Source organism: Chinchilla lanigera, unplaced genomic scaffold, assembly GCF_000276665.1.
Source record: "Chinchilla lanigera isolate Chin_1 unplaced genomic scaffold, ChiLan1.0 scaffold00114, whole genome shotgun sequence".
NCBI classification, from domain to species: Eukaryota; Metazoa; Chordata; class Mammalia; order Rodentia; family Chinchillidae; genus Chinchilla; species Chinchilla lanigera.
The window spans coordinates 312,572-324,727 of NW_004955515.1; the positions used below are offsets into that span (position 1 = coordinate 312,572).

The 12,156-nt window shown below is 43.9% G+C and overlaps 1 protein-coding gene across 1 annotated transcript in view; it reads left to right on the forward strand.

Moving 5' to 3' along the window:
• Positions 1–1,040: 1,040 nt before the first annotated feature.
• The window catches only part of Ror2 (receptor tyrosine kinase-like orphan receptor 2), a 241,140-nt gene continuing 230,024 nt past the window's right edge, over positions 1,041–12,156 (forward strand). Inside the window, exon 1 of the mRNA XM_005408865.1 lies at positions 1,041–1,344. Within this exon, the coding sequence (XP_005408922.1) occupies positions 1,257–1,344 (88 nt within the window). The 5' untranslated portion in view covers positions 1,041–1,256. The remainder of the gene's footprint in view (positions 1,345–12,156) is intronic.

Consider the following 12,156-nt stretch of genomic DNA (forward strand, 5'->3'; position numbering starts at 1 on the left):
CACCGCTTGAGAACTTTGGTTTCCTGCCCTGTCTGAAGATGTGAAGAGCAACTCTATGGGCAAACTCAGAGTCCCTGGGGTCTGGCACAAAGGCCAGGGCTCTTCTTAACTCATCCCAGCTAACAGGGCAGTGCTCCAGAAAAACAAAAACAAACAAACAAGCAAAAAAGCCCAACACTAAACAAATTGCCTGGTAGTCAGTTAAATGATAAATCTCACCAAACAAGGAGAATCCAAATCCTTTCTCCAGTGGAGGAAAAACAAAGAAAATTCCTGAGTTACAAACAGGAGAACCAGGCCTTGCAAACCCAGACCTTCTCATGTGCTAAGCAAAACCAAAAATAAGCAAGAAAATATGTTATTTGAATTGCGTTCAAAATGTCTTTTACAAGTGAAGCAAATTACTTCTGCATGGTCTGGGCACTGCAGGCAACAAATAGTGTTCTGTCTTTAATGGGTAAAATGACACAATTTGCTTTTAATAGTAAACCAACGGCCAGTGGCTTCAGATAGCATCGCGCTCCCGAGGCCCCCTCCGGGCAGCTCCGCTCCAAGCAGCTGGAGCATCCGCGAGCCTCGACTGTCCTGCGGCAAGGAGCCAGCGGGGACGAAGCCAGGTTCTCTTCTCAACATCTCAGCGAGCCTTCACCTCGCTCCTTCCGAGTTGAGAGTTTCTGGGGCCAGGCGGCTTCATGACGTGACCCGCTGGTGATCGGCTGTGTGAAGTGTATCCTGGAGTTCCTGCTTTTCACCTAGGTCCCTAGGCATCCCCTCTCCTGTAGGTGCGTGACAACTCTTGGGGAGGCCCTGTGTCATGGACCGCGTGGGGGAAGTCCGACGAGACCCAAGGCGCAACCTTTGGATCTCAGATTCGCTAGGCCCAAGTAGGGGCCGGGTGCAGGAGGGGCTTTGGCGATCCGAGCGTCCCGCGCGTTCGTCCGGCAGAGGGCGCCAGCCCGGGCCCAGTCTGCCCAAGGGGCGGGCAGGGAGGGGACAGCGCTCCTGTGAGCCCGCCCGCCGCGGTCCGCCCCTCGCGCTAGTCTGCGGCCGGCGGGACGCGGAGTCCGCGCCCCGAGCCTCCCGAGCCCGCCCGTACCGCCGGGGGAGCCCAGCGGCTCCCTTGCACCGGAGAGGAGGACCACGGGAGAAGGAGCAGCCCGCGTGCAGAGAAAGGGCTGGCGCGCGGCCCTGCACCCCCGCCCGAGGTCCGAAGCCCGCGCGCAGCGGAGGGCGACCTGGCTCGCACGACCCGCAGCATGGCCCGGGGCTCGGGGCTGCCGCCGCTGTGTGCCCCGACGGTCTGGGCGGCCGTCGCGCTCCTGCTCTCCCCGCTGCAGACCTCAGGTAGGACCCGGCGCACTCTCCGCGCACAGGCGAGGGCTCGCGACTTGCGCCTGGTGCAATCGCCCCTTCCTCGGCTCTGCTCTTCGGCCGCCGAGCTGGCGCCCGTACTCCCGGGTGAGGGGCGCCAGCAGGGCCACAGGGCGCCGGAAAGGCCGTGCGGACCCGCCCGGCGCCAGGCTTGGTCCTGCACCACGGCCCGCGCCCTTGGCTGCCCGGGGCTGGTTCCAATACGCTGCGCTGGGGCCGGCAGTTTCCAAAAGCGGGGGTGAGGTGGCTTTTGGAGGGGCTGAGTACGAGAGTGCAGCTGCGAGCGCGGGTGTTGCCCTGCCAGGGCCGGTGTCCGCAGATGTGCCCATGGGTCCCGGGCCCCGGGCTCTGTCACTCCGCCCATGGTTGACCCTTCCAGGGCACACAAATCCCGGTTCCCTGATGCCCAGCGCGCGGCGGCGGGGGTTGGACGAGAATCCTGAACCTCTTGATGGAAACGCTGGCTTCCCTTTCGTAGGCCCTTAAATCTTTCCTGCCCCGGGGAGGCCGCCTAAGCTGTGCTTCTCTTGGGGACGTCGGAAGTTTCTGGGCGGTGGGGGAGCCCAGCTCCACCCACAGATTTCAGGACGCTGGAGGCGAGTGGGGGAGCTGGGGCAGGGCGGGCTCCTTCGCAGCTCTCCTTGGAGGGACACTCGCGACTTCCCAGGAGCTATGCGGACTCGACTGCTAGGACTCAGGGCGTGAGATTCCCAGGGGGGCGCAGAGGAGGTTTTCCATGGGGGGCCCGAGGGCACCTGTGTGGGTGCCGGGGAAGAGGCCCCTCTGGCCCTTGCGGTGCAGACCCCGGGAGCACCGAAGGGTTATGCTCTCCTGGCGGGATTCCGGGCACCCTGCCGTGGAGCGGAAGGGCGGGCGCGGCCTTCAGGGTTGGCAGGATTAGAGACCATTGAGGTTTGCGTTAGGTTCCAGGACTGTGAGACGTTCCTGTATGTAAACACGTTTCAGTATTCTTGGTTACCTTCACATTCCTGAAAGCGGGTGGGAATTAGGGGGAAGCGGGGAAGGGGGCCGCTGAGCCCTTCCGGAGTCCTGCTGTGCACTGCGCGCTCTAGGTATCCAGTTTTCCTGCCCTGGCCGGCCCCACTCTATCCTGGGGTGGGGGTGGCGTTTGGGTTTAGGCAGATGCTGATTGCATCAGACGTTCTTGGTTACTTAAATCGGGAAAGGAGTTTGTATTTAGATCCCTGCCCATTTAAATATAAGCAGTTTAGAGTGCACGACAGGAAAGTCATATTTTAAGTTACTGCCTTTCACTAATGACCTCTGCGTTTTGGACCCTCTTCCCAGCCCTCGCCATTTGCAAAACGCCTTTACACTCTTGAGATCCTTTTGCTAGGAGGGCGGGTTCTTAAACATTGCCTGTTGTACCTGCTAGTGCAGAGGGTGTGCTGGTGGTCACTCGGTGCTTAATTGACCAGCAGTAATTCAGCCTCAGGCACCCTATGGCTGGGGCAGCTTCGGATGCATCTGGGGCAGTTACTGTAGTGAGGGGACTTGGGCTGGAGGGTGAGGGAGGCAGGTGCATCCATTGCCCTAGTCAAGGTTGTAGGGCAGTTCATTATATTTTGGGTGGAGGAAACCACCATTCCCAGGGGAAAGTAGTAACTGGATGACGAACCAAGCCATCCAGGGTCGTTTTCTGTGAACCTTAATTGGAGCAAATTTTCTTTTTCTAGTGAAATGACACTCTATAGAGGAAGGAGCAGGATCTAATTCTCTTCTGAATTGGGTAGGTTAACGGATACCTCAAAGCATCTGATAATTCTACTCAAAATATGAATAAAGTGATATGACCACAGATTTGGGGGTTCACGATTTTTTGTGTTGCAAAGAGGAGCTTCTAATTTGAATGTGTTTTATACATGAGATAATTTACTACGTAAAAACACTGAGAGGTTGTTGTAAAGGATTTCTGTGTTCTTAGTCTACATTTTTACGGGAAGTCTGTTTGGTACAGACACCAGTACCTGATTTGAGCCCTTGCTGCCCTTCTAGGTAGGATAGGTTGCCAGTGACAGAGTTTAGGGTCCTCTCTCAGATTTTGATGGTGCAGGGTTCACTTCTGGCCCAGATCCCCAGAGTAATGGTCATAATAATGATATTGATTCATCTAGAGGAAAATAAATGAGTACATGTTGTGTAGGCCACTGTGGAAACAAAAATATTTGTGTATATAGTAAGGCAAAATGTTTTTCTTATTGTGGCAGGTTATTAAGCAAAGAACTACACATTTGAAACTTTTCAGTATTTAACAGTGAGACTGAGTTGAGCCCTGGCCTCCACTTGAAGAATGTCACCCCAAGAATCTGGGCACCCCGTGAGTGGCACACTCAGTGTAACTGAGAGGTGCTTTATATTAACTTATTTTTAGCTTTTTGCAGTGCTGGAGGTAGGACCCAGAGCATGCTAGGCAAGCGCTCTGCCTCTCAGGTCTACCGCAGCTCAGGGCTGCCTTTTGATTAGGAAAGTAAGTTATGGTTAGATAACTGACAAGAATTCTGCTTAATATTTTGTGTGTGAGAAAGCAACATGTGTTTAAAACACACTTTTCCCTGGGGTAGTTTTGGTGACAGGGTCTGCAGATTGATGAGGCAATGTGCAACGCCACTTCTATTTTTTGTTAAAACATTAGTCCTATTGTGTATGCCAATTGCAGTTGTAACTGGTGTTTCTGCATCCCTCTCTATTACAGTGTGACTTGTAGTGAGTCACTTCTTGTGCCTTAAGCATTTAGCCTAGACTTAACCTCGGGGACTTTTAAAGCTTGGCAGACCTTCAATTTTACGTGGTTCTTCCTTTGGAATCTCTTTTTTGGATAATAGTGAAATAGATATGCAGAGGAAGAAACTACTCCTCTGCAAGGTGGGAAGATTAATCCCCTTTAGGAAGATTTCAGCTTGAGAACTGGTGCTCCTTTAAAATGCATTCCTTGGAAGGCTGGGCTGAGAAGAGGCATCCTTATCATTGTAATGAGAGCTGGGTGTGAAGTGCCTGGGCTCCCTAAGGCAGGACTCAGCTAGCCTGATGAAGTGCCATGAATTTGTGAACCCTTTGAGTCTTTTCCTTTGGAGAGGTCTAACTATAACTCCAGGCTGTATTTCAGGGACAAGAAAGAGACTACTAAGTGCTATCCCCCCCCCAAGATTTATAAGCATCCGGTAAATTGGCATAGGCCTTCTGGTCTTTATCTGGTTTATTTCCTGGGAACCCAGAGCCTGGACTGTATTGGACACGCTCCCTGGCACCCCGGGCCTCACCTTGGTTTCATCTGCTGGGCCCCACAGGGGGCTCCCGAGGGCTGGCTTTCTTTACACTTGGGCATTGGCTGAGACTCTTGTAAGGAAAGTTTTCCTCAGGGCATTTCCTTCTTTGGAAACCCTGTGGTGACTGCCAAGTGGACCCAGTTTCATGCAGGCATGCCGAGTTTCAAAGCAAAGGAACCCTGGGCTTTGCTCAGGAGACATTGCACACAGGATCTGCATTTTTATTGACTGAATCCCCACGTGTGCTTGGTCAATAGCAATTTTTTGAAAGGATTGTTGGGCTAAAAGGGCTTGTTTGCAAAACATTACTCTGGGCTCCTTGGTTTTATATTGTTTCTCTGCTTTGGGGAAAAGTTAGGAGATCAGGGTTCTCCAGTTACAGGGTAAGAATTCAAGCAATCAGAGGAGCTGCAGCCCACTAATTATGGCTGTGACCGGTTGGGGTTTATACCCACCTCCGTTTTCGAGTGTGTATTTATTCGGTTTTGTTGAAGAACTCACCAAGGTGGAAATGAGGGTGGTACAGCTCTGCTGGCGTGTATAATTGTCATAAAGACTGTCCGGGGTGCAATCTCTTTAAAAACCATATTAACAACATGGCTACAGAGTGGTTGAACAATGTGGGGAATTTTCAGAAAGCTATTCAAAAATACGGAATTGTGTTGTTGTAACTTACATCACATATGGGATTTCCGGACATGTTCTCTTTTCCTGTGTCTTAACTTCGGAAGAATCAAAAAATTCAAATGCCAAAGGGAAAGAAATAATTACAGAAAAATTTAGCCTAATTCAACTAAGTACATAGCTCGTCTTTTACAAGATCTTGGGTTCCAGCGGGAAGTGCGAGTGTGTGTCTTTAATTGTGTTGGAATGAGCTTCGGTAAGCACTCTGTCACTTCTGAGATGTTATCCGGAGAAAGTGGCCGCTGCTTTGGTCTTCCAGGTGTTGGAGAGCCCCTCGCCCAAAGCTAATGGTTTCCACATCCTCCTGCAGGGAAAGTTAACACAATGTTCAGTTAAATTTGAGAGGCATTTTGGCCTTCATTGTAGACGTGCTGTGGGATATAGTAGCTGCTGAGCATATGCAGCTATTTAAATTAGAGTTAATTAAAATGAAAAGAAATGAAACAAACAATTTGTCCACCTTTTAGGAAGACACTGCAGGGTTCTGATGGGGATTGCACTGGATCTGGGGACTGTGCTAAGTGATACAGTATTCCCACCTTAATCACATTGTCTGTCTTTATGCTTGTTTTGATCTTATTTAATTTCTTTCAATAATGTTTTGTAGTTTTTAGTGCCCAAGTCTTTTGTATCCATTGAATCAATTCCTAAGAATTTTATTCTTGAATGCTATTGTAACTGAAATTTTCAACTCAATTTTGATATCATTATAACTAAAATTGCCGCCTTTAGTTTTTGTGTGTCGATTTTCTACCCTACCAGTTTGCTTAATTTATTAAGCTCAAGTAGCATATTTGTGGATTTTGTTTTACATGTGATATCATGTTATCTAAGAGATGGAGGGAGGAGACGGTGGGGACATCAAGGAATGTAAAAAAAAAAGTGTGTTATGTACATGTACCAACTCCCCACAGTGAATGTAATCAGGAAGAGGTACTATAAACATGTACTAATAAAAATAAAAATTAATAAAATATCATGTCTGCATATAGATTATTTTCCTTGGTCCTTTCCAATTTTGCCTTTCCTAACTGTCCAGTCTAGAACTTCCGCTACCACTCTGAGTGCAAGTGTTGAACGTGGACATTCTTGTTTTGTTCCTGATCTAAGAGAAAAAAACCTTGGAGTTTTTCACTATTGAGGATGTTAGTCATAAGCTTTTCATATATGCTGTTAGTATGCTCAGTTAGTTTCCTTTTATTCTTTGCTCTTACATCTTTTTTGTGTGTTTTGACTCTTAGAAGATGTTGATGTTCTACATCTTCAAAAATAAAACCAAGTTACCAAAGATGGCTGGGAAATTAGAACTGAATGCCAGCAAGTTAATGAGCACAATTATATTTCAAATTAATAACTTAACCACACACTGAGGTGGGAGGAGGAAGAGACCTAGTTTAATTAAGTGTGAAACTTGGTGCTCTGACTATACTGTATATCCTCAGTTTATCTGGAAAACCAACCACCGCCTGAAAACAAGTCTTACTCTTTTCCTAGGAGGTTTGATTTTCATAGTAGTACAGATGTACTTGTTTTGAAAGTATTACATATCAGTTATGGGATGGGGTGAATGAGAAGTATGTTGATACTGCCAAAACCTGGCTTGTCCCTGTGGGAGAAATACAAGTAGGGTATGAGGGGAGGCAAAGGAGGACCTAGAGGGGTTGGATTGGAATTGGAAGCAACAGTATAACTCATAATTTCATAGAGATAGAAAGATAAAATTACCAACTCAAGAGTGAATAAAACATGTTTCATTCTATACCTAATGGTGATTCTAGCACCTCAGAGGTTTTCCAGAACCCCGCAATTTCAGGGTGGAGGTGGGGGATACTCTGATCTGACTGAAGTCTTGGGGCCTAGACCTTGTTTTCTATATACTACTTCACATTATAGGAACTGAGAACCTTGGAGAGGTGATGAATATATATTGGCTGGGAGAGGAAAAGTGCAAAATGAGTCTGTAGCATGTTCTTGTGGTAGCAAGTTTTGGGCCGAGCGCTTCTGTCTTTGAGGATGTGGAGTGGCTCTGACTCTCTTGAGATTTCAGAGCATGTAAGATTAGGAGGCCTCCGAAGTTAAGCTCAGGCAGTGTCTCCTGAGCCCTTCTCTCCAGGCCTGCCCATCCATTTTCATCCTGGAGTATACTCAGGAGGGTCACCTTCAGCACCTTGTGGAATGGCCATTCTTCACCATTCTCAGAGCTCTGTGTTTATTAATTTATTATTATTATTATTATTATTATTATTATTTTTGCAGTGCTGGACATGGAACTCAAACCTTGTGCATGCTGAATTCTACCACTGAATTACACCTCTTGGCTCTCTCTCACCTCTTCTCTCTCCCCTTCCCTGTTCTCCCTCCCTCTCTCCCCTAGGTTCATTAAAACAGACGTGGTATTAAGGTGTAGAGAGGAACTTCAGTTTTTAGGTATGTGCTATCCCTCTTCCCCTTTTCAACAATAACAACAAAAGGCTCATTTTTCCTTCTGGGTGTGAAGGCTTCAGCATCTCACTTGAAAAATCAGACTGTTAGAGAGAAAGTGTTTACAACAGAGAGAGCAGATGAAGAGATTAACATGCAGAACACTAAAGAACTCATGGGCTAGGATAGCCTAGGATGAGCTAGGATGTAGCTTAGTGGTATAGTGCTTGCCTAGTATGCATCAAGTCCTTGGTTCAATCCCTAGCACTGTGAAAAACATAAACAAAAAAGGTACATGTATAGTCAGGTATATAATCTGCAGAAGAAATACGTAGGGCTACCAACTTACAGAAAAGTTTGTCTTAATTGTCAAGACAACTCAAACTGGAAAACAATTATCTTAGGCTCTTCTAATCCCTCCTCCTGCCTGACATCAGACATGAGTAATAAGGCGTGTGTAAACTGTGTGGGGAATGTGGCTCTGTGGTGTGTAACCTGCTACTTTTACAGCCCTTTCGCTTTGCCTGTTAACATTTAACATGCACATGTCTGTGGTCTGCTGGAGAACATGTGTGCTGCTCATTGTAGCACCATTTGTAATGGTGAACTGTTGGAAACATCTACTTGTCTCTGCCTGGGAGCTTAATAAGCATTGCTTTGTCTAAACTGTGGGTTGTGTGCAGTGGTTGAAAGGAATGTATGAATATGGAGACCTATGAGTGCTAATGGGAGAGATTTTAAAGAGAGCTTCCTTTCTGAATGGGAGAAGATCATTTATGGAAGGACAGATGTAAACTGCACATGGTTGATCTGAAAGCTCCCACCTACGTTGATGGTGACCTCCAGAATAAGATCTTTTTTTTTTTAATTTTAAAGAGAGAAAAAAGCAACCAGAATTTCAAAACAAGATGATAGGAGGGTAACAGTGGTCAATACATTGCATATTGTTATCTTTAAATTAGATACTTAGAGTACAAGATATTTGCATTTAATTGCCCAAACAATATTAGCACACACCTTTCTTTTCAATGAACTAAGTGGCATTAATAATACAACTATCCTAACAAATATGTATCCCTTCCTTCTTTTCTGCAACCCCTCATCCCAGTTTCTCTTTCTTTTTGAAGTTTTTTTCCATTTCACAGTATCTGTTGTACATTTTAGACCTTATTTATTCTTTCTGCTTCTCACATTAGGGAGACAATATGATGTTTACACATGTGCATCTGTTTTATTTCACTTATGAATATGGTCTTGAGTTGCATCCATTTACCTATAAAAGTCTCCAGTTTATCCTTCTTTATGGCTGAGTAGTACTCCAATTACATAAAAAATCCACATTTTTTTTTATCCATTCCATGGTTGATGGGCATTTAGATTGTTTCCAAGATCTAGTTATTACAAATTGTGCTGCTATAAACATGGGTGCACATATATTGCTGTGGTGCAGTGGTTTTAATTCTTTTGGGAAGAAACCCAGGAGGAGACTAGCTGGGTCAAATGGGAGGACCCAGTCATAGTTTTTGAGGAATCACCACACTGATTTCTACAGTGGTTGCACCAGTCTACACTCCCACCAACAGTGGAGACGGGTTCCTTTTTCCGCACAGCCCCACCGCATTTGTTATTGGTTGATTCTTGGTAATACCTACTCTTTCTAGGGTAAGATGGAATCTCAGTGTTGTTTTAATTTGCATCTTTCAAATGACCAGTGATGTTGAACATATTTTCATGTATTTATTTGCTGTTTGTATTTCTTAATCTGAGAAGTATATATTCATCTCAGATGCCCATCTTTGGAGTGGATCTTTAAATTTGAGACATCTGATTTTTTTGAGCTCTTGATATGTTTGTGATAGTAATCCTTTGTCTGAGGAAGAGCTGGCAAACATTTTTCCTACATTGTGGGTTGTCTGTCCACTCTGTTGGTGGTTTCTCTTGCTGTGAAAAAACTAAGAAGATGATATCCTAGTTGTTGATTCTTTGTGCTAGTTCTTGTGTGATCCAGGTTTTATTTACCTACACCAATATTTTCAAGAGTTTTACCTATTCTATCTTCCAGCAGATTTAATGTCTCTGTTTTAATATTTAGACCTTTGTTCCATTTTGAATTTAGTGCATGGTGAAAGATATGGGTCTAATTTTAATCTTTGTTATATGGAGAGCCAGTTTTTCCAGCACCATTTATTAAAGAGGCTATCTTTGTTCCAGTGAATATGTTTGTCCCCTTTGTCAAAGATAAGGTAGTTGAGTGTGTTTGGTTTTTTTTTTTTCCATCTTCTAATTTGTTCCATTTATCTTTGGGTCTGTTTTTCTTTGCCATCACCACACTGTTTTTATCACAGTAGCTTTATAATATAATTTCAAGTCAGGGATTGTGATGCCCTCTGCCTTGCCTTTCTTCATTGCCCAGAATTGCCTTTGCTATTCTAGGTCACTTCTGGTTCCAGATAAAGTTTAGGACTGTTTTCTCTAATTCTGTGAGATATGCTGTTGAAATTTTGGTTGGAATTGCATTAAATCTGTATAACAGTTTTGGAAGTGTGGACAGTTCACTGTATTCATTCTTCCTACCCGAGAGCAAGAGATATCCTTCCATTTTCTGATATCCTCCTCTTCAACCTCCTTTTTCAGAGTACTACAGTTTTCAGTGTAGAGGTCTTTTATATCCTTCCTTAGATTGATTCCTAGGTATTTCATGTTTTTGGATGCTACTGTGAAAGTTGTAGTTTCCCTAATTTCTGTCTCAGTGAGTTTGTTATTCTTGTATAGGAAGGATATTCATTTTTCAGTGTTGACTTTGTATCCAGCTATGCTACTGAATTTTCTCATTAAATCTAGCAGTTTTTAGTGGGGTCTTCTGTGTAGAATATAATGTCATCTGCAAATAATGATAATTTAACTTCTTTCTGTTCAATTTTATTCCTTTTATTTCTTTCTTTTGTCTAATTGCCCTGGCTAAAGTTTCCAGGACTATGTTGAATAAGAGTGGAGACAGGGGCTGAGGATTTAGCTCAGTGGCACAATGCCTGCCTGGCAAGCACAAGGTCTTGAGTTCGATTCCTGGTACTGGAAGAAAAAAAAAAAAAGAGTGGAGACAGTGGACATGCTTGTCTTGCTCCTGATTTTAGCATAAAAGCTTTCAATTTTTGTCCTTTGAGTATGATGTTAGCTGTTAGTTTGTCATAGATAGCTTAAAACCCTCTATTCCAATTTTCTGTAGGGTTTTTATCATGAATGGGTGCCAGACTTTGTCAAAAGCTTTTTCTGCATCTATTGAGATGATCGTATGATTTTTGCCCTTGGCTCTGGTACTATGGTGTATTACATTTATTGATTTGCATATATTGAATCATCTCTGCATTGCTGGGATGAATCCCACTTGGTCATGGTTATAATTTTCTTGATGATTTGCTGCATGCTGTTTGTTAGTACCTTACTGAGTACTTTTGCATCTCTATGCATTAGGAAGATTGGCCTGTAATTCTCTTTTTTTAGCTGTGTTCTCCAGTTTTTGTATTAGACTAATACTTGCTTTCATGAATGAATTTGGGAGTATTGCTTCCCTTTCTGTTTCATTAAAGAATTTGAGGTGTATTGGCATTAAATATTCTCTAAATTTCTTGTAGAATTCAGCAGTGAATCCATCAGGGGTTGATCTTTGTCTTTGTTAGTAGTTTTTAAATTATATCTTTGATTTCATTGATTGATATTGGTTTATTTAGGATTTTTATATCTTCCTGATTCAGCTTTGGTAATTCATATATATCTAGGAATCTGTCCATTTCTTCTGCATTTACTTCTTATTAGAACACAACTATTTAAGGTAGGTATAGATGATTTGGATTTCTGCAGGGTGTGTTGTCATTTTACCCTTTTCATTACCAATTGTGTGGATTTGAATCTTTTATTTCCTTTTTTTGATGAGGTTCACTAAGTGTTTGTTGATTTTATTTAATCTTTCAAAGAATCAACTCTTTGATTCATTGATTCTTTGTATTATGCTTTTAGGTTCCAATGCATTCATTTCTGCCCTGATGTGTATAGTTTACTTATTTTACAAGCTTTTGGCTTAACCTGCTCTTCTTTTTCTACAAGTTTGAGGTTCACAATTACATTTTTTATTTGTGCTTGCTCTGTTTTCCTGATTGCTTTCATTGTGGTCTGTAAGTTCCAGTGTGTTGTATTGTCATTATCATTTTATTGTAGAAAGTGTCCAATTTCTTATTTTCATCTGTGACCCATTGGCTGTTCAGGGGGATACCTTTTAATTTCCATGTGTTTATGAAGTTCTTGTGGGTTTTTTTGATATTGATTTCCAATTTCATTACACTATGGTCTCATAAAATGCATGGGATAATTTCAATTCTTTTGCATTTACTTAAGCATGTTCTAT